Source organism: Equus asinus, chromosome 1 (genome assembly GCF_041296235.1).
Source record: "Equus asinus isolate D_3611 breed Donkey chromosome 1, EquAss-T2T_v2, whole genome shotgun sequence".
NCBI classification, from domain to species: domain Eukaryota; kingdom Metazoa; phylum Chordata; class Mammalia; order Perissodactyla; family Equidae; genus Equus; species Equus asinus.
This window is the reverse complement of record NC_091790.1, coordinates 30,118,972-30,146,224: the sequence shown is the minus strand read 5'-3', so window position 1 is coordinate 30,146,224 and position 27,253 is coordinate 30,118,972. Positions and strand designations below refer to the sequence as shown.

At 39.1% G+C, this 27,253-nt stretch overlaps 1 protein-coding gene across 4 annotated transcripts; it reads left to right on the top strand.

Moving 5' to 3' along the window:
* Positions 1-1,630: 1,630 nt before the first annotated feature.
* On the top strand, positions 1,631-27,253 carry WTAP (WT1 associated protein). Of its 4 annotated transcripts, none has more exons than XM_070482358.1 (9): positions 1,673-1,835; positions 8,842-8,879; positions 11,082-11,137; positions 13,878-13,936; positions 15,554-15,681; positions 19,655-19,833; positions 24,656-24,810; positions 26,005-26,196; positions 26,320-27,253. In XM_070482358.1, the coding sequence occupies exons 2-9, from the start codon at positions 8,850-8,852 to the stop codon at positions 26,586-26,588; spliced, it is 1,068 nt and encodes a 355-aa protein (XP_070338459.1). In that variant the 5' UTR covers positions 1,673-1,835; positions 8,842-8,849; the 3' UTR covers positions 26,589-27,253. The 4 variants fall into 4 exon arrangements, with proteins under 4 accessions (XP_044617304.1, XP_070338459.1, XP_044617303.1 ...); XM_044761372.2 differs by lacking the exon at positions 1,673-1,835 and adding an exon at positions 1,961-2,101; XM_044761369.2 differs by having other exon boundaries at positions 1,631-1,835; positions 26,005-27,253.

Here is a 27,253-nt window from a genome sequence, read left to right as displayed (position 1 = left end):
TTATCACGTTAAAATACTTATTTGTGTTATCCTACATAGTTTCAAAACCACAGCAACCATACTACCATTAATTATAAACTACTGAGCCAACGGGAAGATTCCTTTGCAGTTCTTTTTCATCCTTAGAATATACCCCTTCTCTGTGTAACAGCATAGTTATGTTGCCATTTTTACTTAGAGTTAAGTTCATTTGTTGCCATTTGCTTTCAACTTTGGGCTTACTTTGTTTCCTTTTTTATTTACTTTTAGCTATGTAAAACTCTAAAAGTTCAGAGAAGTCTTTCTTCTATTTCTTTCCCCTCCATCGTTCCCCACTGCCCTCTACAGGTAACCATTTTTATTGTTTCTAGGATATCCTTCCAATTTTCCACACAACCTGGGACTCATTCCAAAGCAACACATTAATATCATCCTCATTCTTTTCTCACGGCTGCATTATATCCCATTGTATGGATGGATCATGTCCAACCAGTTGCCTATTAACAGACATTTGGGTTATTTCCAAACTTTTGTTATGACAAATAACACTGCAACAAATAACCTTGCCTAAGTGTTGTTTCTATTTCTGGAGGTGTATTTTCAGAATAAGGTTAGGGTTAGAAGGGGAATTGCAAGATATGAGAATAAATGCACATATAATTTTGGTACTCCACAGGGCTTGAAAGATTTTCCCCTTCCCACCAGGAAATTTATGAGCACCGTTTCTCCAGAGCCTTGTCATTTCAATGCATTTCCGTTATAAGGAGGACGAACAGCCTTTTACGTTTAAGGACCACTGCTACTCTTTTCTGTGAACTGTCTCTTCACATCCTTGCCCACTTTTCCCTTCGGATTTTGGTCTTTTTCTTTTCACTCTTTTAAGAGTTCCCGTGATGTAAGTTACAAATATTTTCTCCATACTGATCTGATTTCCTGGAAATACACCACGATCCCTTTGACCATCTGGAGCATAATCTAGTCCTCATAAATCACCTCACTCCAGGACACCTCCTTTGCGGATAAAGAGTTCGGGTAAAGCCGGATAAAGGCAGGCCAATCAAAAGCGTTACCTGACCCCCGCAGCAAGTGCAAGAGCCCGTTCCACGTTTACCAGGTAACTCCATCGTTCTTATGCAATGGTCCGCATGACACAAAGTCTTGCATGGGGGAGCATATTCGAATTACAAAGCTTATTGTACCAGGTTCCTTAAAACCTCGCAGGGTTCGCCTTGCCCTCGCTTCTGAGTTGGCAGGTGCCCCTAGCGCAGCTGACACAGGCACAACCTCCATCTGCTAAACAATAGCTCCTCCGTTTCGCCTCGAGATGTCAAGGCGGGGACGAACCAAGCGGCCGGGAGGCTGCTCTCCACGATGGAAGGGAGAGGCTCGGTTTCTAAGTTCTCAAAATTTACACAGCGAGGCTGAGCGAAGCCTAAACCGACCCCAGTCCCCGCCCACGGCCTCGCGGCGGAGGTTGCACCTGGCCCACCCGCGCGCGGAGGCATCACCCACGGACGCTGCACCGCTGAGAGGCCAATCGCGCGCCGCCCCCGCCCAGATTCCTCCGCCAGAGGCCGCGCCGCAGCCGCAGGTGGCCCGGCGAGCGCGTCCCCTCCGCGCCGCCAATCGCGCCCCCCGCCGCCCTTCCCGTGATGCCCCGCGGCTGACCTCCGACCTCGCGGCCCCCCCCCCCACTTCCCGGCGGTCCGCTTCCCCGCCCGCCCCGGCCGTGGGGCGTGCCGCCGACACGTAGCTCCTCCCTGAGCGCTCGAGGCGCCGGCCGGGCGCAGTCCCTTAGCCTTTCCTCCCCGCGGCGGGGCTCGGCGGCGCGGCCGCATCTGGGGGGCCACTCGGCGGTGAGGGAGCCGGAGCGAACATGGCGGGGCGGGGACGCGGGCGGCGGGGCGGGGCGGCGGGAGGAGCGGGAAGGGGGTGGGGCGGCGGGGCCTCGCTTCCTCCCTCAGCGCCATTTTGTGGCAGCGAGACCCGCAAATAAAGGGGATTGCCGGGGCTGCGGCGGGCGGAGGCGCGCGGGGGCCGGCGGAGCGCGCGCGGGCGGCAGGGGCGGCGCGGCCTCGGCCTATGTGACTGAGCGGCGCCGGCGCGGCCTCAGTCCGGAGAGGTAGGTGCGGGGCGGCCGCGAGGACCTCCGGGACCCAAGGGCTGAGGCGCGGCCGCCCGGCCCAGGAAGGGGCGGCTCGGGGCGCCCGGGCCTCCAGTTCCCGCGCCGCCGGCCCCCCTGCGGGGACACTTCCGCCTCCCCGAGGCCATTTTACCTCCGTTCTGCGTCCCCGGGGGTGAGGCGGGCGGACCGGCGAGCCCGGAGGCCGCCCCCTCGGGGCGCGTGCTGTCCCCGCCTCGGTGTCGCCCCCTCCCACCCGGTCGGCCGGATCCGCGGAGGGCGGCGCGCCGCTTGCCCAGATTTCCCATCGCGCAGTCGGCCCGGCCTGCAGCTGCGTCCTCCCGGAGGCTTCCATTTTTAAATGATCGCCTGCGTTCTGCGGGGGGCAGGAAAAAACCCAACTCTTTCTTGAATTACTTGGCGATTTTCGCGAAATTTTAAAGTGTCCTCTTGCATCCCTGTCAGGCTGTTATTCGTTGATTCCCCCCCCCCCCACCCAACCGTATTTCACTAGTCAGTGGGGAACACAGAGTGGAAAAGTCCAGGTTCTTGTTTTGATGAAGTCAGTTGGATATGTGATCCCAAAGGACTCTGTTAAAATCCTAAATAACTGTGTTTATAAAGTAAAAAGTGATTCTTTTGCCCGAAGTGGAAAAATATTTCCATGAGCGTGTTCTAGCCGTAGGTTGTCCGTCTAGTTTTTCCTCTCTTAGAATTTCGTTAATTCCATTGCTTAGGAGGAGAAGTGGAAGTCACAGGTCTGTCACTTCAAGTTGTACCCTTTTATCGATTTTTAAATTTTGACAGTCAAGTGTCCTATAGTAAACGTACCGTAGACATTTAAAACCCCGTTAAAAGTACGTGCGAAAATCTTTTCAAGATGGCTAAATTTTATCTATTTACTCATGTTTTCGGTAGCATGTGGTTAGGCAAGTTGGGGAAAGAAATTGCAGTCCACAAGGTGGCTTGTGATAAGGATGAGGTTAAATTTTAAGGGTTTGGACGGGTGTATTTTTACAGGTTTTTTTAGATCTTACGTTGTCTTAACAGACAGCTATAGCTAAGTGATGGGTATTTTCACTTCTCAGTGTGGAACTTGGGCAAACTACCCACATTTCTAAGGCTCAGAGGATGGAAGTAATAATATGTGTGTCCCAGGCACTAATGCATAGAACTTCATAATGTCTAGCTTTCCCAGTTCAATTTTGAGTCACGCTTGTTCGGAACCTTTTTGTGTATTATTTGTTAGAAATGACTTGGTATATATGATACAGAAAATCTCTAGCAGCTGTATGATGTAGCGATGAGAGTTGTGATAATTACATTTGCATAGCACATTGTGGCTTTCCAAATCTCTTAGAGCCCTGTATCTATGTAGTATAGAATCCCCTTGGAAGTATTCTTAGCTGTCTTGATCGTTTTCATGTAATTGTGTGTTATCTTGCTCTTGGAAAAAATTTTTTTCTTCTTAAAAATTTTATGTTGGTAGATCCTTTAACAAAACAAGACCTAGGTAGTATTTGGTTTTATTTTTTAAAATTACCTCCCACATTTTCTGCCTCTAAATATTTTCTTTTACTAAGCTTCTCAGAGAAAAGCTTTTCAAGATTCCTATAACTGTATATATCCTATTGGGTAGTGAGGTGATACATCAGACTAGAATTCAATGCTGTAAATAAAGATTCTTCACTCTTGAAAGTGTAGTTGGGTGGAATTTAATGTTTCCTAAATGCACATTAAAATGATGTTTTATGTTAATGTCAGTATTTTATTTGAAAAGTACTTGGTATAGCATTTTTATGGCACTTAAAGCACGTTGAGATTTACAACACTTTGTGAGGCAGGCAAAATTGGTATCCTCTTTTGGCTGATTGGGAAGCTGTAGCTCAGAGTTCAGTGACTTGCTCAGGACTGCATGACATATGTACAAGAGTGAGGAAAGGTAGTCTTCCAATTCCTGCCTAGTACTGTGCCTCCTATAGTGTCACGTTAGTTTTTTGCATTCAGTTATGTTTGGGTTCAGCGAGGTACATGCTTTCTCGCTGAGGTTGTTAACCAGTGCTTGCCTCTCAGGATCATAATGCTAAGAGCCAGGGAACTATTGGGATCTGGGGTGCTAGGCACCCAACCAACCGAAACTGAGAGCTGTTTCTCAGTGTTAAGGCATCAAGAGTAGATGATGGTTCTGACATTCTAAACTTGAGAGCAGTATTATCTCTGACTTTTCCACACGCTTAACTGAAACCTTTACATAATTTTAAAACCATGTTTTAACCAATCTGAAATCTGCTAAAAGGTAGCTACATTGGCCAATTTTGAATTTTTTCTCTTTTGCCTTTTTGCATTCTCTACTTTAGCTAAGCTTAATCTTTATTGAGGATGGAGGAATGGAAGAATTATCCATCTTCATCAGTTACTGGCTTTGGAGAGGCACTGAATTTGGGGTCCAAACCCCCAGTTTTTTAATTAATAGCTGTTTTAATCTGTGTTAATCACCTAATGACTCATAATCATTTGCATCTTCTGGAAAATAGAGACTAACTTTGACTTTGAAAAGCTGTGATTATTAAATAAATGGCTCATAGCACTGAGTATTCATTCATTTTTTTCCTTCAAGATTCAGGGTTCAAATCCAAATGATATTTCAGTCGTTCCGTTTTTCTGATGTGAGAATAGATTCTTCCAAGACCATGGGATATCCATTGTCTGTGAATCTAGACGTGGCTTTAGATGGTTATTCTTCTTGTCAGTTGTGCTAAAAAAAATTGCCTTGGGGAATAATAAATTTCTTAGCACATTCATGCAATGTGAAAGACAAAATTGAAAAACAGGTTCTATTTTTGTCTATAGTTGAAACGTTGATGCTTTTAAATTTTAAACCTTTTCTAATTTGGCTTTTGTCTGACTGTCCCTTTAACTATTGTGGCATATCTTGTGCTCTCAAAGAAAGACTGAGTTTTCGTCAAAGATAAGGGAAGAATTTCTTTCTAAATGCTTATACTTTGAATTCCCAAGTCACAGATCCCATAACATATGGAATAACCTGTGAGAGTCGACATATGAAACACAAACATTTATACAAAACCTGTATTTGTCCCTGACTTGTGTTACAAATTTAGAAATTTTTTTTTTTAAGATTTTATTCTTCCTTTTTCTCTCCAAAGCCCCCGGTCCATAGTTGTGTATTTTTAGTTGTAGGTCCTCCTAGTTGTGGCATGTGGGACGCCGCCTCAGCATGTCCTCATGAGCGGTGCCATGTCCATGCCCAGGATCCAAACCTGCAAAGCCCTGGGCTGCCGCAGCGGAGAGCACAAACTTAACCACTCAGCCACAGGGCCAGCGCCAGAAATTTATTTTTATAAAGAAAATACAGATATCCTCTAAGCAGTGTGCAATTAAAATCTACCTGGCATCAAACTTTTTAAAAGGAAAGAGAACGTAAACCAATGTTGAAAATTCAAGTAACTCGCTGTTAAGAATGCTTAAAATTGGAGATCACCAAGATTCTACAGTAGGGCTTAGAAACAAAGACAGGAGCATGTTGTGACTGGTACCCTCAAGCTGTAAATTCTCCCTTCAGGTTCTTCAATAGGTAGGGATTGAGTGTCTGTTTTTTTGATGGGGAGAAAGAAACTAATAATTAAATGCTTATTTTGTGCCGCTTACCATGCTAAAGACTAATGTTTATCTTCAAAAATAGCAAAATAATTTTGAGTCTTGGTGGCAGTAACTTTTTCTGAGATGGGGAAACTGAGGCTTAGAGGTTCTGCTGCGTTATTTTCAGAGCTTGCCGTCCTCTTCTAGAAAAGCAGGGTTATTAGAACTTCCTTCATGTGTTTCTCAGTCCTTTAAATGCCCTTTAAATTTAGCTTAATTGTTGCTAATTAATTTTAATGGCATCAGAATCTGAATAACTGTGTATTAAGAAAAGAATGAACAGATAAACCTGGGGGAGAGTGTCAGCTTGTAGAAGTATATACTAGTTTATAAACTGGAATTTAATCTATTTTGAGTAACATCCGTGATGCTTACATTTTATAACTAAAATTGTGGGTAGCTATGGTGCCCAGTTAACTAGATAACAGGTAGACTACCTATTCAGGTGGTAAATTTAGCTGTTTTCGAATTCACTCATAGATGTCTATCACAGTACCTGTTATATTAAGTTCACATTCTCACAATTTTACAGTGTGGTCATTTTGGTTGATTTTTGCATAAAAATTAGACTGACTTAGCTCTTTTCATGATATTAATAGTAACTGAAGCAAATTCATTTGTTCATACTTTTCATTTAGGAAATGTTTGAGTGGCTACTATGTAGATCAATGAATGAAACAATTCTCTCAGTTTGTAACTGGGAGAAACAGGTCGGAATATAAACTGTCAAGTTGTGATCAAGAGCAGTGAAGAAAAAAGACCCTGGTATGAGGGAATAAGAGCAAGGGGTTGGCAGGCACTACTTTGAGATGGGAAGCCTTTAGAAGAATTTAACCAGAATAGTGACATACATACATATATATTTATGTACTAGTTAAATATGGCTAAAAGTTCAAATGGCTAAAATTGTCTTGTAGGGTTTTTTCTAGTTTACATATGTTACTGTTTACCTATTCTGTTTAGCTCTGGACAAATGGGAAATTCCAAGGAAATGCCATACTTCTGGGTTCCAAGAGGTTGCAGTCTCGTGGGGTGCATGCACATTAAAGCCGTGCTAGAGTAGAAGTGCTGTGGTCAGATCTTTGTGGAGATGAAACGTACTGGGGGGTGGTTTCCAAATGATTGGAATCGCTGATATCACGGTAGGATAGTCACTAAACAGCAGTCTAACTTGCAAAAGAGATTATAAACTGGGCACCAGGGGGCCTAAAGTAGGCAGGGACCGATTTAATGGAAAAAACAGAAAAATATGCAGACTTTAAAATCACAGAAATATGGTCATGTCTTCATAGGTGTTGGTTGGTCAGAGAGACTTGATCAACTCCATCAGCTCACAAACATGATAGACTCAGGTTTTTGCTTACTACAGCCAATGATAAGATTATTAAAGAGGGAAGAACTAAGTCAGTAATTTTATATGATGTATGATTTTTTCCTAAAACATACTAGTTTCTTCAAAACAATGTACCTAATCCGAAAATTAGGGTTTAGTGACAATGTGGTTAGAAAATCTGACTTACAGAGTTGGGATTGTGCATAACATAAAAAAAACGGTATTGGGGGGCTGGCCTGGTGGCTAAGTGGTTACGTTCATGTGCTCCACTTCAGCAGCCCAGGGTTCATGGGTTTGGATACTGGGCACGGACCTAGTACTGCTTGTCAAGCTACACTGTGGTAGCATCCCACATAAAATAGAGGAAGATTGGCGCAGATGTTAGCTCTGCAACAATCTTCCTCAAGCAAAAAGAGGAAGATTGGCAACAGAGGTTAGGTCAGGGCAAATCTTCCTCACCAAAAAAAAGATATTGGAAGATCATCTCCTTTAGAGGAGTGTCAAGTATTCACTAAGAAATCAAGTAGCTTTTAAAAACTCAGTTTTACACCATAAGTTCTTTGGTTAAGGTTTGTTTTTTGGGGTTTTTTTTGCTGAGGAAGATTTGCCCTGAGCTAACATCTGTTGCCAGTCTTCCTCTATTTCGTATGTGAGCTGCCCCACAGCATAGCCTCTGATAGACAGTGGTATAGGTCTGTATCCGGAAACTGAACCCAGCCACTGAAGTTGGAGCATGCCGAACTTAACCACTAGGTCATGGGGCCAGCCCCTAGGAATAACTTTAAATTAGCTTGTCTCCTTGTTAAATTTGAATATTAAGAAGTAGCAGAAGAGAGGGCCAGCCCTGGTGGCCTACTTGTTAAGTTTCCCACACTACACTTCGGTGACCTAGGTTAGGTTCCTAGGCACAGACGTACACCAGTTGTCTTGTCAGTGGTCATGCTGTGGCACTGACTCGCATACAAAAAGAGGAAGATTGATACCACATGTTAGCTCAGGGCGAATCTTCCTCAGCCAAAAAAAAGAAAAAGTGTTTTCAGTAAGCATAATAAAGTTAATGAGAGTAGTTCTCTCATCAACCTATCGTTTACAATAAGGGTAAGTGAATTTTGTATAAAGAAACTAATTCTGAGATACAAATTATCCTGTGACATGAAATTAAACAGTGTAGAAATACTTTATTAAGATGTGAGTATATATATCATACAGGTATTATACAGTGGTGAATTATGACAATGATAGATTCTATTTTAGTATAACAGCATAATGCTGTAAAAGGAAAGGCTAAGCAACTGGTACTGCCCTTCTGTATCCTTTCAGCAAGATGCCGGGCCTGCTGCCTGAGGTCAGTATCTGACGTTAGCACAAAGCTATCATTCCTGCCATAAGATTTGTCTTTCATAGGGCAGGTGTAAGAATGGACTGAAAAATTATATTTCAACATCAAAAAAAAAAAATCAAGTTTTTTTAGAAAAGATTTCTTAAAAGTAACCTAAGAACAATAGTAACAGATATTAACAAAGGGGAAGCTGGGTGCAGAGTAAATGGGAACCTTGTCATATCTTTGCAACTTTTCTGTAAATTTAAAACTGTTCTAAAACAAAAGGCTTATTTAAATTAAAAAAATAACCTAATGATTTGGTCATAACTCAGTTCACTAATAAATTGGTTTGAAAATGGCCACTATTTTTGTTCCTACCTTAACTGGAAGAAAATCAATTAAACGTCTTCTCTCTGCCCCTTTTTCTAGGATTCAAGATGACCAACGAGGAGCCTCTTCCGAAAAAGGTTTGTTTTCTTCCAGCAGTTTTTAAGTACCCTTTTTTTGGATAATAGAATTGAAGGGACTATATTTGCTTATTGTTCGCTTTTGCCTTAGAACAAAAATAGTGTTGTGGTTGTCTAATGTGCTAGACAGCATATATGCAATGTATTTTTAGAGTATTTTCAGCTTTTGGAAACTTATTATAATGACATCCCCATGGTCTACTACTCTTATCCTTTGTTATACAAATATTTCCAGCTACATAACTACAAATAATGTTAAAAGAGATTACTTGCAAGTTTCTATAAGTTACTTATTTTCTTTTTTCCCTAATTTAAATCCTTTTGGTTGTAATGTAAAACCACTTCTCTGTTTTTCAAGAAAAGTTTACAGCCAGCTAGTTCTTAGATTCTGCCTTTTCCTCTGAAGTTTTGTTTTCTATTTCCATTTTTCCCCCTCTTCTGTATTCCTTGCCTTAATTCAGTTTAGTCATTCTTGCACGCACACAAAGGAGGTTACTGAAGAAATAACATAGTTTCTAAGAGGAATTTGTAATTCCATTGGGAAAGCAGGGTAAGTGTTTACTAACTAATGAATGTTTAAGTGAGCAATTTAGATAATAAGTGTTAATGGAAATATCTGTCTTAAGTTTGGAAGTCAAATTATGCATGAAATAATTATACAGAGCTTTATAATCTGAGAATTACTGTGTGCTGTTAGACTTTTAATATAGTCTGGTATAATGATTTTCCCTCTTTAATTTTATAACACTACTGTTACTGGTTAATGTTACAAGTTGAAACATTTTTATAAAGAAAAAAATTTTTTAGTTATCTTATAATGGAGACTAATAAAGCCTTAATATTATACTCAAGTAGGAGAGATGCCTCACCTTTACGATCTTCATTTGGTATAAAGAAAACACTTAATATTTCTCGATTTACAAAGCAGTTTCAACTAGCTCTAGAATATTATGCCTGTTTGTCTTTTGGTTTTCGTTTTTAACTTTTTATTTTGAAATAATTATTGACTCCCAGGAAGTTGCAGAGAAATGTACAGGGAGGTTCTGTGCATTCTTATTCAACCTCCTTCACTGTCACTGTCTTGCGTAACAATATCAAAACCAGGAACTTGACATTGGTACAATCCACAAAGCATATTCAGATTTCACTGGTTATACGGCTTTCTGTGTGTTTGTGTGTGTGTAGCTCTGCAGTTTTATCGTGTGTGACGGTGTAGCTACCACCACAACCAGAAAAGCTGACTGCACCATCACTACGAGCCTCCTTTGTGCCTCCCCATCCCCTCCGCCTCCATCCCTAACCCCCTGCGACTGCTGATCAGTTCTCCATTTCCAGAATTATGCTGGCTCACAAATGTTATGTGAATGAAATCGTGCAGTGTATGTATCTTTCGAGATGGGTTTTTTCACTCAGTTTCATTTCATTGAGGTCTATCCAAATTGTTGCGTATATCATTAGTCTGTTTGTTTTTATTGCTGAGTAGTATTCCGTGGTATGGATGTATCATAGTTTGACTGTTCACTTGTTGAAGGATATTTGGGTAGTTTCCAGATGGGGGCTATTACAAATAAAGCTGCTGTGAACATTCATGTACAAGTTTATGTGTGAAAATAAATTTTCATTTTTTGAGGATATGTGCTTAAGAGTGCAACTGCTGGGTTGTAGGGCACATCCATTTTTAATATTAAAAGGAACCAGAGCAGACTTTTCCACAGCAACTGTACCATTTTACATTCTCACCAGCAGGCTATGAAAGTTCATTTTCTCTGCAGCTTCACCCAACATTTGGTGTTACCACTATTTTTTATTTAGCCATTCTAGTTGGTGTGTGATGATAACTCTTGGGGGTTTAAACTTGCACTTCCCTAATGATGATGTTCATTTTAAAGATACCAAATAGTTCGGCTTTTTAAAACTTCTTTCCAAAAAAATAAGATTTTTTGTTTAAAAAATCGCAATGTGTCCTGAGCCATTTAAGTCTCAGACTGGAGACATTTCATGTGTCTTAGTACAGAGTTCCTGTTGGGAGGGGCTTTGTATGTCTTCAGTAGTAAGGGAATTCCTAATAACAGAAACCAGCAATTGAGGGATTAAAAGTTATGATCCAGTCTTCATAAGAAGATGAAGAGCATAAGTGGCGGTGGTATTTAACATTTTTAGGACGAGCACTCAGTTCATATTTTAATTTTCTTCTCTTTATAGGTTCGACTGAGTGAAACAGACTTCAAAGTTATGGCACGAGATGAGTTAATTCTAAGGTAAAATTTTTTTATCAAAAATGTAAAAATCTTTCTATAGAACATTATATTGTCATTCTATGCTATAATGTTTACCTTTGTGTCAGATATTGTTTTGTTTTTAATGTTAATGCATCTTCAAATCATTTAATGTACTTTTTGAACCTATTTCCGGTGGGCTGTTTTCTTCATTATATATGAATGAGGAAAGCATAGCAGTTGAAAGAACTAGAGCACCAGCTTGGGGAACTTGTAGACGAACAGATAACCTGAGCTTTTTCCTTCCAAGGGAACATACTCAGAAGTTTAACTTGAAAAGCATTTGTACTTCCTGTGTGTGACTTGCTGTAGGGAAGACCCTGCTCTTGGAAAGCTTTCAGTTTAACCACTAAGTAGGCTTTTTTTGATGTAGTTGTTTTTTCCTTTTCTGTTTAACATGAAAAAGTTGTAGTCCTAAAGGATACACTTCTAGTTATGGAGGAAATGCATTACTGATGAATCAAAGTTATTCCTTCTCGTAACTGTGACCTTGGTCAGCTCGTTTAACTTTATATCTTTCATTTTCTCAACTGCAAATTAAAAGAGTTGGATTAAATTACTTTTAAAGGTCACTTCCAGCTCTGAATTTCTGTGCTTATGTTATAAATGTCTTGCAAAAGCAGATTGTCAAGTACAGCATTATAGTATTCATTTTTTATAGATAAGAAATCAGAAAATGAGATCACACGTGTTTTGTGTTTTAGAACTTAAGTATATTCTTTATGCATTTTGTTTTAATATGGTTGGTGAAATTGTCATTTTTACATAATTTTTAGATAAAAATGAATATTTTTCAGGGCAACCTTTACAAGGTCATTGAACTTTTTTTCCTAGAAATTTCAAGGAATTTTTACTTGAAGAACTAAGTAAATTTAACAGGCTAGAAGTAGGGGGCGAGAGGGGAGGTGTTCTGTAAGACGGGGGAGACGGATGATGTGTTTCGTTATCTCCTAGAGTCTGATAATTTCCCACCCTCACTCTCGGAGCTACTCTATTGTGGACGTGCTGTTTATCTTCCTTTGCCGTAATCTCATGTATGACTTTATTTTGTTGCATACCTTTTTTTTATTGCATATTTTTATTTTCTTGCTCATAAAATTTAAATCTATAGTATTTTAAGACTCTCTTGTCCTCTCCTGCTGAGGTAGACGCTTGTGATATACTGCCACTCACATGTTGATGTTCTCTTTGTGCCTCTGATATAGTACATTCCTTGCCTTTCATCCCTTCTTAGGTAATTCCTCTGGTTAGTACGTGCAGTCTTTTTCTTGATTTAACTGTAGGGGCAAGATCAGTACTATAAGCAAGTTACCTTCAAGGTTTTTAAATCATGTGCAGTTTGTATTCTTGGGGTCAGTTTAACTTGTTTCTTTAGAGAATTCGCATTTATGACTTTTAAGTGTGTTTTCCTCCTCATTCTCTTGGTGATTTTAAATCACCTGCTACCTATTTAACTAGTCTTTGTTTTCTGTCTTCTTGATAGTGATATTCTTGGTTGAGCTTTTATATTTTTCTCTTCCTCTAAAATAAATAGTTCTTTCTTTTGCTTTTTCTCCCCAAATCCCCCTGTACGTAGTTGTATATTTTAGTTGTGGGTCCTTCTGGTTGTGTAGATAGTTCTTATGAAGTCTCCGCAAAAGACCTTTATTCATCCCCAAACATCGAATGAATTCCTGTCTGCGTCCTAGGTTGTAGGGGCCATAAAAATGAGCATGCCCTTGGCTGAACAGTAATCTTTATTTAGAAGGTGCATTAGCTTGGTATTATGAAATATTTTTTGTTCATTATGTTGTAATATTAATAAATCTCATAGCAAACCTGTCAATTTTTAAAAGTTGTAAGCTTATTAAAAGATTTTCTGAAATTGAAGTTCATTTTGATTGGCTGTAACTGAAGATCAGGTTGAAGACATAGCTCTTCAGAAAGCAAGATAGCAAGCTTTCAGGGCAGGTTCCTCTCCATTAGCAGTTGCTTAAACAAAAGACTGAGGAAAGCTTTGTTGTTTATCTGCAGTAATTGTCAAGAGCAGCTAATGTAGCCCATATTTTGTGGGTAGAGGAATATAATGAAGAAGAAAGGTCCCCTTATGCTCTGAGAGCCCAGCTGTGCTCATCCCCCTCTGAGAGCATATGGCATTTTAGACAAGTTGTTTCTGCCAATTAGATATGATTTTTTTTTTAAGTCTTGAAAAATAGTATATTCTCTCCCCTTTTCTTATAGGTAAAAATAAACATTGCTTTGAGAGAGTCACCCAGTATTTTCACCAAAAAAAGCCAAGATAAAGAGCATTTAGTCTTTTATAATTAGGCACGTTTCTTATCTGTCTTTTGTCTGAAGTGGACTGTATCTGAAAGTAGTGGAAAGTTTTTCACTCAGCCTCTGTAATCCAGCCATCGTGTTGAGCATCAATGATAGAAAGTCCTCTATGGTGTGTGATCGGACCTAGAGGAGCACACTTGGTATCTTCTCAGCAGAGAATGCTGTTCTCTGTATTTCCCCTTGCCTAGCTTTCCTATAAGTTGAGAAGGAATAATGATGTGACTAATTTTTTATTGGTTGAACTACATTTATAATTATCTCAAAATGGAAGAGACCTTAAAAATTGTGCAATGGAATTCTCAGTGTTACTTAAATTTATAAGTTTATGGATGTGATTTTGTAGTATATTTAATAAAAGCAATTTCAGTGTAACAACTAATATATGAATTTATTTTTGTCCTAGATGGAAACAGTATGAAGCATATGTGCAAGCTTTGGAGGGCAAGTACACAGATCTTAACTGTAAGTTTGAGTTTTAGCTTCTTAAAGACTATATGAATATCTCCCTTTAGATTGTTGTGATAGATACAGGGTAATTGATTTTACTAATAAGCAAGTGTAACTTTTATTCAAGTATTTTATTAAAGAACTATGTTCAGGCACTGTATATGCTAGGAAAGAGAAAGATGAATGAGACATGATCTCTCTCCTTGAGTTCCCAGTCATTGGGAAAGATTGACACACAATAATCGTAGCATGACTGTTTTCGAAGAATTGTATGCAAGGTTCTGGGAGAGCACAGTTAGGGAAATGCACAGCTATTTGAAACTTTGCTTGATCTGTCCCTGACACCTTCCATAGCGGAATTTGAAGTGAAGCGTGAATTATCTAGAAGGGAGGTATGTAAAAGCAAGCAGTAATAAATTTATGAGAACTTAAATTGTAACAACAGGGTATAGCTGTATATTTACAGATTTTTAAAAATCTGGTCAAAATAAAGTCAGTGAAGTTTATAATTTCAAACCATTTTAGTCTTTGTCACTTTTTTTTTTTCTTTTTCTCCCCAAAGCCCCCTGGTACATAGTTGTATATTCTTCGTTGTGGGTCCTTCTAGTTGTGACATGTGGGACGCCGCCTCAGCGTGGTTTGATGAGCAGTGCCATGTCCGCGCCCAGGATTCAAACCAACGAAACACTGGGCCTCCTGCAGCAGAGCGCGCGAAGTTAACCACTCGGCCACGGGGCCAGCCCCATCTTTGTCACTTTTTGCTGAGTTAGAGTAACATACTATTTTTGAGTATAAAAACCAATATAGTGGGGCTGGCCTGGTGGTGTAGTGGTTAGGTTTGTGCGCTCTGCATCAGAGGCTCAGAGTTTGCAGGTTTGGATCCCTGGCGCAAACCTACACACCACTCATCAAGCCGTGCTGTGGTGGCATCCAGTATACAAAGTGGAAGAAGATTGGCATAGGTGTTAGCTCAGGGCCAATCTTCCCCACACACACACACACGCGCGCGCGCACGCAAAACCAACCCAATATAGTTTTCTAAGTCCAGAGAGCTTAATACCCTGAAATTTCAATTATTATATGACTATATGATAATCTGTAGAAGTTATGAACTTTATGAAATCTTAAAGTAATAATTGTCCATGCGGTTATTGCCATATTTATATTGACTATGTTAAAAACAATATTAATCGGGACTTTGTGAACAATATATAGTCGTGCCTCGATATCTGCAGGGGGCTTTGGTTCTGCCTCCACCATCTGAAGTGGTTGAATCCTCGGATGCAGAACTCCGGATGCGGAGGGCCAGCTGTAGTATCAACAAATGCAAATATTAATGAAGTTTCCTGTGTTCTGTTGGGAACAGACTAGACTCTAAGAACTTAATTCTGTCTAGTGTTAGATGATTGTGGACCAGTATAACACCACTACCTCCTAAAAGAGCACTCGGCATCAGGAACAAATTTCCTTGTAATAAAAGTAGTTAAGATAAAAACTAAAGACTTGATGAATTTTTTTACCCTGGTTTTTATTATCCTTGACAAAGGCAATTAGAACTTTCTTTTGGTTAATTCAGTTTGGTTTTGAAATTATATTTCATAATTTGGAGAATTTTTTTCTTTTAATCATCAGCTAATGATGTAACTGGCTTAAGGGAGTCTGAAGAAAAACTAAAGCAACAACAGCAAGAGTCTGCACGCAGGGAAAACATCCTTGTAATGCGACTAGCAACCAAGGAACAAGAGATGCAAGAGTGTACTGTAAGTATTTCAAATGTTTTAAGTCTTTTTGAAGAATTGGTCTTTAGTCCATGTTATTGCATATGTTAATTGTATTTACATGTATTAATTAGCCAGCCCTGGTGGTCTTAGTGGTTAAGAATCAGCGTTCTCAACCCCGCTGCCTGGGTTCATTTTCCGGTCGGGGAACCACACCACCATCTGTCAGTTGTCATACTGTGGCAGCTCCGTGTTGCTGTGATGCTGAAAGCTGGGCCACTAGTATTTCAAATACCAGCAGGGTCACCCAGAGTGGACAGGTTCTAGCAGAGCTTCTTAGACTAAGACAGACTAGGAAGAAGAACCTTGCCACCCACTTCGGAAAAAATTGGCCGTGAAAATCCTGTGAATAGCTGCAGAACATTGTCTGCTGTAGCCCCGGAAGGGGAGAGGATGACGCAGAAAGACTGGGCAGGGTTCTGCTCTGCTGTGCACAGGGTCACTAGGAGTCAGAATCAACTTGACAGCACTAATAACAATAGAACTAGTATTAAGCTAATTTTGTGTGCTTAATGCTAATTATAAATGCACATTTTGTTTAGGTAAATATACTTTGAGCTGTAAATATGTTAAATGTAAAGTTGGTAGATAGCCTTTCTCATCATCGGATTTAAAATATTTTTTGTGGCCAAGAAGTCAGAAGTTTTAAGTTACTCTCTTAAATCTCCATGGTTTATGATAATTAGTATATTGATTCAGATATTTTTCAGTATCTTGGTATGTGAGGGTATAAGGAGCATTTGCGCTTTACTTAAGCAAGCCATCTGATTAGTTTCTCCTCTGCTGTCTTTACCCCTTTGTGCATAAAACTCTTTTTCTTAGTATCAGCAACTTCTACTCTGTCTCCTTCTTAATGGTTACAGCTTTCCTTTGTGCTATTTGCCATGTCTACATAGATCTGAAATCTAGTGACGTATTTGATTGTTTAGCTCTGGTTGAATTTAGATTCAATTTGATGTTGTTTTCAACAGTCTTAGCCATTCCTTTTTGGTGTTTGTGTATATAAGTTATATAAAACAGAGGCAGCTCTATCCCTATTGTTTCTAATTTTAAAATCTGAAATTTTCTTGAATTCTTCTGTCTAATCGTTATTCATTTGATGATATTTATTAAAACCTAATGTATAACGCAATATTCTGGTTACTGGAGACTCCCGTAATATATGGGGCTCAGTCACAGTCCTTTTACTTCCCATGCAGAGATTGTCCACATTTCCTCAAAAGTCTTGAATCCCTCTTCCTACACTTTTTCAAAATGATGACTCACCTATTACTTTGCTAAAGAAAAGAGTAGCCTCTGTCATTTTCTTATCACTTTTTCTCCTTTTGTTTCTACCAGTTTAGTTTCCATCTTTACTACCACTGGTATTTTTTCTGTAAGGTCACTAATAAATGTATTAATAACTTTCTTTCTTCAGTACTCATAAGCCGTCACTTTCTGTATTTTCAACTAATGACCAACCCCCACCTTTGGCTGTTTTTTTGCCTGAACACTTGGTTCCAGTAAGTCTCACCAGTAGTTTGAATATAAATTTTTCTATTTATGTAATACCCACTTTCTAAAAAAGTTTTTTTTCTTTGATGATTTTGATATCTAATGGAGTAGACCCTACCTCTCAAGTTCACAGTTGAATGAGAACCATTTAATTCTCTCATTTAATTCTCTACTTTTTCTGGTATTCAGGATTCTAGATTCTGCCGTTTACTCATTTAATAGTCTTAGGTCTCCCCGTTTGCGTGGCACTGTGCTAGATGCTCACACGTGCCAAGGATGAATCTTACCTGCAGAGTGCTACCACCTGGTGGAGGGAGTGTGCCCTAATAGTGCTGATGGATAGCTCATAACACCAGTGTGTCTTGAACTCTTCTTGAGTCCTGCTCTTGACATCTTAGCTCAGGTACTTCTTACCTCTTGCCTAGACAATGTGTGTTACTGACTGTCCTGATTCTCTAGCTGTCCTATAAACACTGGTGGTTTTGATCGTATCATGCCCAATCAAAGCCTTTGGTGATGGCTCATCACTCTTTTGTTGTCTCAGCCTAGATTTTAAGGTTATTTCAAGTAGAATCTATCCTTTTCCAGCCACATTTTTTACAGCTCTTCCCTGCATAGGCCAGCTGAACAACTTGCTGCTCTTTCGGTTAAAATACAGTGTGAGGTTTTGCAGAAAGCGCAGCATGAACAAAAGCACGAGGAAAGGGCAAGATTATACGTGGCAGATGAAGGCAGTTCACTTTGTAAATCTGAATAGTAACTATGTCAGTCCTGGAGAGGCAGTGTTTCTTTTAATGATAGTGAGTACATGGTTTATACTGTGTGACATGCTTTATTCCTGTTGATTTGTTAGCAACTGGCCTTACATTGAATAAGCAGTTGAACTTTTTCGTTTAAAATGATTTACTTTAAAAAATCTCCCTGAGCTAAATAAAAATTAGATCTGTTTTCAGTGAAATAGTAATTAAGTATATTCCCAGTCCACTTACTGTATTTGTGTCTTTTACTAAGTTTATGGTAGAAGTTAACTGCTTAAGAAATGTTGGGGCCAGCCCCACTGCGGAGTGGTTAAGTTCATGCGCTCTGCTTCGGCGGCCCAGGGCTTCGCCGGTTTGGATCCTGGGCATGGACATGGCACTGCTCATCAGCCCACGCTGAGGCAGGCGTCCCACATGCCACAACTAGAAGGACCCACAACTAAATATACAACTATATACTGGGGCGCTTTGGGGAGAAAAAGGAAAAATAAAATCTTTAAAAAAGAAAAGAAATGTTAAGTTTAATCTTATTCAAGCCTTAGTGTGAAGCAGGATCTTAAACCAGATCTATTTTGGGTGTGAAGAAGGTGATGCATTTAATGTTAATAAACTGTATTTTATATTTTAGAAATGTATTTTTAGTGTGCTAGTAAATAGTCCAACTGAAGTCAAAATTGAAGGTTTCATATGTAAGTAGAGGGGTTCTTGTATGGTGGAAAAAGCCCTAGACTGGGAGTGAGGAGGCTTGAGAACTAGAATTCTAGTCCCAGTTCTGGCACTGAACTAATTGTATTCTTGCACAATTGGCTTACTCTCCAAAATAAGCAGTTTGGACTAGGTCAGTTACCTTCCGGCTTTACAATTCTGTGATTGAAATCTCAGAAGGAAAAAAAATGAACGTACACCTTATTTTGGCTTAAGGTGCCATTTATAAAGTTGTAATGCCAACTCATGTAAATATAAGTACTATATATTTTTAAATTTAGAAATGCAAATATTTGTTTTAAATTATAGTCTTGTACCTGTATTTTTAGGGGACTTGTACATAGATAATTGCTGAGGGCACAAATTTGAATGAGTAAATCACTGTACTCTTATATAATTAATAGTTTCAACTTGGCTTTTTCCAGTGGGTGTCAGCATTTTTAGTAAATATAACATTGACTTTTTTGGTATCATTTTGGTTGCAAAGTAAGATTTAAAGCTTCCAAATAGGGAAATACAATCAAGCGGCCTTAATTCCCATGTGAATAACTTTAAACAGTTGTTTTTAATTTGTATTTGTACTTTATCTAGAGGATTTTAAGATCAAAGCGGGGGGCAGCAGTCTGCTTGACAAACAAGTTGGAGGGCCACCCTGGTGGCACAGCAGTTCAGTGCGCACGTTCCACTTTGGCAGCCCGGGGTTCGCCAGTTTGGATCCCGGGTGTGGACATGGCACCACTTGGCAAGCTGTGTTGTGGTAGGCGTCCCACATAGAAAGTAGAGGAAGATAGGCACAGATGTTAGCTCAGGGCCAGTCTTCCTCAGCAAAAAGAGGAAGGTTGGCAGCAGGTGTTAGCTTGGGGCTAATCTTCCTCAAAAAAAGAATTAAAAAATAAAATAAACAAGTTGGTAAATACAGTGGATGAAAGGGATTTTACCCCACCTTCTCAATATGTTTCCTTTGATTGGGTAGTAATTGTTTCTTTTGCTTTGCACAGACTCAGATTCAGTACCTCAAGCAAGTCCAGCAGCCTAGCGTTGCCCAACTGAGATCAACAATGGTAGACCCAGCGATCAACTTGTTTTTCCTAAAAATGAAAGGTGAACTGGAACAGACTAAAGACAAACTGGAACAAGCCCAAAATGAACTGAGTGCCTGGAAGTTTACGCCTGATAGGTAAACAAATCATACTCCCCAGTCAAGACTTCCCTGACAGTCCCACTACGAGAAAGCTGTGGTGGGACAGCCAAGTACTCGTTTCCACACCAAGACTCAGACTTTTTGAGCCAAAAAAGCCACATTCTTTTACTATCCAGCTTGTAATGGTTAATGTAAAACTTACCAGATGAACCTTGTGTTTCAGCTTTTTTCTCTTCCCCCTCCCCTTGCTTCAGAGGCCTGATGGCGTCGGACTATTCCGAAGAAGTGGCCACCTCCGAAAAATTCCCCTTCTAGAACATGTAGACACTTGAGAAATGTTTCTGTTTGAAGAAAATAGAGGGAGAAACACAAGTCTTAAGTCTGTGGCACACTGTGTCTTCAGACAGTTTGGAGGAATGAAAACCTAGAGATTTAAAATCATGAGTTGAACATGTAAAATTCCAGTAAAATGTAAACATGGAATATGCATCGCTCTTACCCTTGAGCATAGTGATTTAGAGACACTGTATAGCAGTTTTGCCAATAAGACTGTGGACTTCGTGCTTGTTGTTGAACTTCTGGGTCAAAACTCCAATGAGGTGAATTTTGCATTTAAAGGGTTTATTTGGTAAGAACCAACTTAATAGTCCTGAGAGAATCAAATAATAGATGTCAGTACAAGTAGTTCATATATTTACCATTTAGTTTGGGGCTCTCTGTTACTCACTTGAGCCTTCAGTCAATGTGGTTTTAATCAATGGTTTGTTCTTTGAATGGTTGCTAATGCTGTGGATGCTCTCACTGAGGACTGTACAACTGGAAGGTGTGCTATCAAACTTTAGGTTAAACTGTTTGAGCGTTCTAACATTCATTTCACAATTAGACTGTATAAGGATATTGGCTGTGATGAGACTCACTGCGATATTTTTTCAGTAGTGAAATTTGCTAAATCCCCATTCCATTAACAGGCACATGTGGAAAGAGCATTGTCGTTGGTGTTAATGGGGGAATGTGTTCCTTCATTGTATTTGGGCCTTTTGTATTGCACTCTTGATATTAAATTAAATGTGCCTTGAAATAGTTGGTTTTTTTTTTTTTTAAAGTTCAAGGAATACTATGATGATTTTGTTGTACTTTTAACATTTTGATTTTGGGGGGCTGTGGAGAGCAGACTGATTTTGGAAAAATTGTTGCTGTGCTCTTCAAAGTGAAGGAAAAGGCTGTGTCTCATTTTTAAAAGACCTACTTTTTTCCAGCTGGTATCATAAAAGACAAGGAGACTTGACACTTGTTACTTTTTGACACCTTGTCCCAGGATTTTGCATTAGAAATTAACGTGGGACAGCTTCACAGGGTGCCTGCCAGAAGATTGGGGAAATATGTATTGGAACTGCGGGCTGGCCTAAGTGAGACTTTTTGTGAATTGAAAAAAAGATATAGTGATCATTTCTAGCAAATTCATTTGATCATTTAGATAAATGAGGCATTATTGTTCTTCATGCTTCCATCCAATCCTGGAGGTGAATTTTTTTCGTCAGATCATTCTATAAGTCACCAATTCGAATTTTCCCTTGGTGATAATGGAATCTAAGATGAGTGGAAGATAAATGTTCCAGATTGTCCCAACGGTTTAAGTGCAGTTTTAACAAGGGTGACTTAAGTTCTCTCTTAATCATTCAAATCAATTGTAAGTATCTTGTATGTTTGTGCTTTAGGGAACTGATTGTGGGGCAGAGGGTGGGTTGAAGAAGTGGTTTGTTTGACTACAGCAAGAAATCTAAAATTCTCACCACATGTGGGGGTTGGAGGGTAAGTAACGAAATCTGTTTGAAATTAGTTTATTGTGCCCGCGTTAAGGCTTTTGTATGTATTTTATGCCTTTTAAGATCACAGTAGAAATGGCTTACATATTTTTAGTAGGTCAAGAAATAATTCATAAAATGTATTATTAACATATACTCAAATTTAGCCAGCATTTTTCTTTGCCACTTAGGTAACAGTCACTTTGAGGTCTCTAGGGTTTTTTTCTTCTTACTGTTAAAAAATTTTTCTTTAATTAATAAGATAATACATGCTCATGTGTAAAATGGAAATAGCATGAAGAAAGGTGGAGATGAAAATGAGTGACTCGTGGATGTGACCTTGCCCTTGCCCATTCTGGTCTCCAGCAGTAACCACTGTTAAATTTCTTGGATATCATCAAGATAATTCTAGGCATACGCAGTCATTTTATATGTACTGATTTTAAACAGAAGTGAACGTATATACATAAAGATGATTTGCAGCTTGGCTTTTTTTCCCCCCACTTTATCCCTTGGGCATTTTTTCCCTTTTTTAGTACATTTAGATTACTTCATTCTTAATGGTTATATAATACTTCCATTGTATCAATGAATCATAATTTACTTTAATCACCTATAAATGGACTTTTGTTCTGTAAAAAAGTCTTTAAACCAGAGAATAGCAGGTACCGTGAATACATCATTAATTTGAAACATATAGTGCTCAGTCAATACTCTGACTGGAATAATTCAATAGAACGGGTTGTGTTTTGGTGGTGGTGGGTTTTTTTTTTTTTTAGCTTTTCTATTTTAATTTTGAGAGAGAAAGATTCCTGGAATTATCTTGGGCAGTTTGGTTGAAATATTTCATGCATATGACAATGCATATATTTTAGAGTTATTTAGAGGGCTATATTTCAGTATTTTGACAGTTTTCAGTTTGCATTGAATCATTTAGGTAATTGTGTGTACACCTCTCCAAAATGCTGTTTTCCTTCCCCTCAGTAACAAAGCAATGTTCAATGTCCATCCTTTCTTACTCTCTTGAGCTATCCTATTATATTTTCCTTGTGGGTTGATTTTAAGAGTGGATTGGGTTTTTTTTTTTATTTTAAAAAATTATTCCCAAAACAGTTACTTATAATTGAATTCTTGTCATTTTTTATGATGTGATGGACACGACACAAATTTTATATGACATAGTAAAATGATGTAAAATTACAGAATAATTTGTTTTGGTAATCACTAAATTCAGAAGTGTTAGGATTATCTTAGAACAGGCATTTAGTTATAAAAAATGATATGACTTTATAAATGAACGATTTTTTGCGTTAGAATTTGTGATACTTTATAGGAAGTTCTCAGGTCACAAATTAATGTATTGATTTTTCAGTCTTTTTTTTCTAATCTTTAGTAAATTCCTGTAAAAGGAGATTTTTCACCTGAGTTGGAAACCACTAATGCTGTATGTTTTGCAAGAAAACAAAGTTGTGGGAGCCTAGGCAGTAAAGTGGGAGGAACGCCACTACCTTTGACAGTGGTGCCCATTTCTTAACTCATTTGATTTCTAAACTCTTGTTTGGTAGAGGGTGAAGTCTGGGATTGCTGAGGGGAAAGGGGGATATCTGGAGCTACAGCAGCAGGAAACAGGGACACCAGCTAGTAAAGCTGCCATAAAAAGGGTAAAACCCCTACCACGTGCCGACTCACGGCTTTCACTCGAGGCTCCTTTGAGCAGTAGTAAGCCAGCTTTTACTGTGCCATAAATTTGTGTAAGGAAACTTAAATTACAGACTTCCGCTTAGGTTGGAACATGTGCTTATAGGTGACAGAACCTTGCAACACTGAGTCCAAGACTGAGAATCATTTATCAAGTGCTCCCATTTTAAAAGTGCTAAGGCTTGTTAGGGTCAGATACATTCTTAAATAACATATTAGACAACTGAAAGCCCCACTAAAAGAAGGAAAGAATGGAAAGTGTCAGCAGAAAAAGTGTTTTTAACCAGTAAGGTCATTCTGAACTTGACTGAGAAGAATATCCAGCTGTCCCTATCCAAGGCTCAGAGGTGACGGCACAGTCACGTACTTAAATTGGATCCCTTTAAAGTGATCCTGCCTTTTGTTATTGTTGAGGCTAAAGCACAAGAGTAGTTTAATTGAGAGACTATTCTTAGGGCTTAGGATGGCATTTTTGTAATTGCTGTGTATACGCATGTAGTGTCTATAATATGTTGCACTAGCACTTGGTAGTTAATTGGTTGAAAGTCTGACACGCCTAATTTGGCAAATGTTTACATATTTGCATTATTTGTGATAAGTAACCCCAGTCTTTTTTTGTGTCCTAAGGATAATCATGAATAAAATCATAACCACATATCAATATTAAATTTAAAAAAACTTACCTCACAGTTTGACACCTCAAAAGAATATATATCATATAAAAAAGTTAAATGAGGAATTAAGACAAATAGTCTTAAGGTGCTTTTTTTAAAAGCTCTCTAAAAACAATTACTGAACATGCCTCAGTACAGTAAATATTCTTGTAAGAACTGCTGAGGCATCTTTGTTAAATGCTGTTCTAGCAAGAATAAATATACTCTGATTCATTTGTATTTACAAGTACTGATTTTCCTATGTTAGCTATTTTAAAGAAGTGTACATTTGTGATTGATGTTGCATTTACCTTTTCAAAAATTTTTCTGTTCCATAAAGCCAAGTACTCTAGTATTTTACTAATATTAGTATATCCCAGGCATGTGTTAATTGGCCTTTTTCTACCTCAGATGATAATTTGTGATTAATGTAGATTTCAGAATCGATTATTAATGTAATAGAAACAAAAAGTAGCCGTTTGGGCACTTTTTGTTTAGAGTTTATTTTTGCTGCTGTATTGGCAAAATACTGAAATGGGGAAGATGGATGTGTTCCAGAAAAGAAGGTGGTAATTACAGGGAGGCATCTGCTGTGACGTAGTTATGTTCTGTATGTGTTACATCTATCACTGTAATCATTGCAAACAAAGAAGATTGTAGAGAGTTTTGTTTTCATTTTGTGATGGATGGCTCTTTCCTTTGCAGCCAAACAGGCAAAAAGTTAATGGCGAAGTGTCGAATGCTTATCCAGGAGAATCAAGAGCTTGGAAGGCAACTGTCCCAGGGCCGTATTGCACAACTTGAAGCAGAGTTGGCTTTACAGAAGAAATATAGTGAGGAGCTTAAAAGCAGTCAGGATGGTAAGGGGTTTTTTGAAAAGTTTGGTTGACTTTGCACTGGCTTTAAAAACCTGCCAGGCATGAATATTATAGATTAGATTCTGTACATGCTCATCTCTGCCAGTTGTTCTATAAAATCATGAATGAAACATTTCTAGTTGAGTCAGCAAACAAAGCCATTTAATTTTAGTGTTTTCCCCGCACTCTCCTAATTGTTTATTATGCATTTTCATAAGAAGTTTTTGTTTTTCAGGGGTGGGATTTGGTGAAAGTGTGTTGTATTACTAAGGCATTACATGGAAATCCAAATTTATATTCAGTGCTTAAAATGGGAAATATCTTCATGTAACCAGTTTCTCTATGTGTAAATCTTGGAAGTATTTGACTATTTCCAGTGGTCTAAAAATATATAATTGATTGTACTATTAAGGTCCTATTTTATGAATAAGATGCAATATTTAAATTTCCTAAGACAAACCAAACTGTCTCCTGCCATCCCTTTTTTTGGCAAGTGACACTGCATCCATTTTGTTTCTCTTCTTTGTGAGGAAATTAATAGTAAGGAAAATATCCTAACTGTAAAAATTAAACTGAGAATTAGTGTATCTGACAGTTGGTTGCAAAGAACATCAGTAGTCAAGTGATATCTTTGAAAACTACCGTTTCAAAGTGATAGTTCCTCTATTTGTACACATAGCAAATAGGAGATTTTGTATAGTGGTGACATCAAAGCCTTTTTAGAACTTAATGGACGTGTGTTTATCAATTTGCAAAGGTTATTTTCTCTGATTTTCATTCTTACGTGGAATGGTCCTTGGTTACAGCGTTGGCCTCTTTGGTGTGTTAGAGTAGAGGGCCACACTGTTGCCTGGAGCCAGACCTGCTGTGGAGCTGAGACACACTGCCTGGAGGGCGAGGAGTCGGAGCAGATGCTGTGGGCTGTGACCAGTCGTATGCGGCTAGATGATGGGAGTCCGTTTGAACTTGGTTGCTTTAATATATTTATTCCAAGCATCTGTCTTCCCCCCAAAGCAAACTTATTCTCGTATGGCTATTTTAAAATTCCAGGCAAAATTTTAAAATATTTTGTGATTTTAGAATTATATTTGTTAACTTAAACATTTATTGACAGCCTGGCTTTGTGGCAGGCACTAAGAAATAGTTTAAAATATGTTACAAGAAATATTAAAGTAGGTTTGACTCTCCTTTGCACAGAACTGAATGACTTCATCATCCAGCTTGACGAAGAAGTAGAGGGTATGCAGAGTACCATTCTAGTTCTTCAGCAGCAACTGAGGGAGACACGCCAGCAGTTGGCTCAGTACCAACAGCAGCAGTCTCAAGCCCCAGCCCCAAGTACCAGCAGGACTACATCTTCTGAGCCCGTAGGACAGGCAGAGGCCGCAGGTAAAGACTGCAGTCGTCTGGCCAATGGACCAAGTAATGGCAGTTCCTCCCGGCAGAGGACGTCTGGGTCTGGATTTCACAGGGAGGGGGACACAACCGAAGATGACTTTCCTTCTTCTCCAGGGAATGGTAATAAGGCCTCCAACACCTCGGAGGAGAGAACTGGCAGAGGAGGTAGTAGTTACGTAAACCAACTCAGTGCGGGTTATGAAAGTGTAGACTCTCCCACGGGCAGTGAAAACTCTCTCACACAGCACTCCAATGACACAGACTCCAACCACGACCCTCACGAGGAGAAGCCGGTGAGTGGGAAAGGTAACCGAACTGCGGGTTCCCGCCACGTGCACAATGGCTTGGACTCAAGTGTAAATGTACAGGGTTCAGTTTTGTAATATTTTTTCCAGCAAATTTTTATACAGTGTCATTTAATTTGGGAGAGGATACTGTCCAGAAAATTAACGCATACTTTTGTCACAATTTGCCTTTTTTGTGGGTGTGTGTGTTTTTTCTTTTTTTTTTTTTTCCTTGCTTCAATACCTCTGCCACTTTGGAAATTGTAATAGTTAATTACTTTGAATGTTGCTAAAAGGACATTTTGTGTAGGGTCAAGTTATTTTTATATGAGTTAATGTGAAGTTGTAAATGGAAATCCTTCCTTAAAGTATAACACGATGATGTCTATAAATCTGTGTCTCTCCTAGAGCCTGTGCTGTGTACGGGCATCCTACTCGTGCTGTTCTCTTAGACTCGCGCACCATTCAGACTTGTTAGAGTAGATGTGGGTGTATGACTGCCGAGTTTGCCCAGTACAGTAGTTTTATCACTGAAAGTTGGACTTGTTGATGGAGTCCTCTAGTAGTTTCAGTGTTAGATACAGTTTTTTCCACCATACGTCTGTGCATTTTCTCTTTAGGTGACTGAATGTTTAAGAAATTTGTGTGCATAGTTACTCAGTTTTTATGAACTGTTGTATCCTGTTAATGCCTATTGCTCTGTGACTCCAGTATATCTTACCTGTACTGACCAAACCTAAATAAAGATTTTTATTGTAACTCCT

Excerpts from the sequence above, each read along its gene's own strand:
- WTAP (XM_044761369.2), top strand. The coding sequence starts at position 8,850 with ATGACCAACGAGGAGCCTCTTCCGAAAAAG. Across the intron at positions 13,937-15,553 it reads CAAGTACACAGATCTTAACT|CTAATGATGTAACTGGCTTA; the intron begins GTAAGTTTGAGT and ends TTTAATCATCAG. Across the intron at positions 15,682-19,654 it reads AAGAGATGCAAGAGTGTACT|ACTCAGATTCAGTACCTCAA; the intron begins GTAAGTATTTCA and ends TGCTTTGCACAG.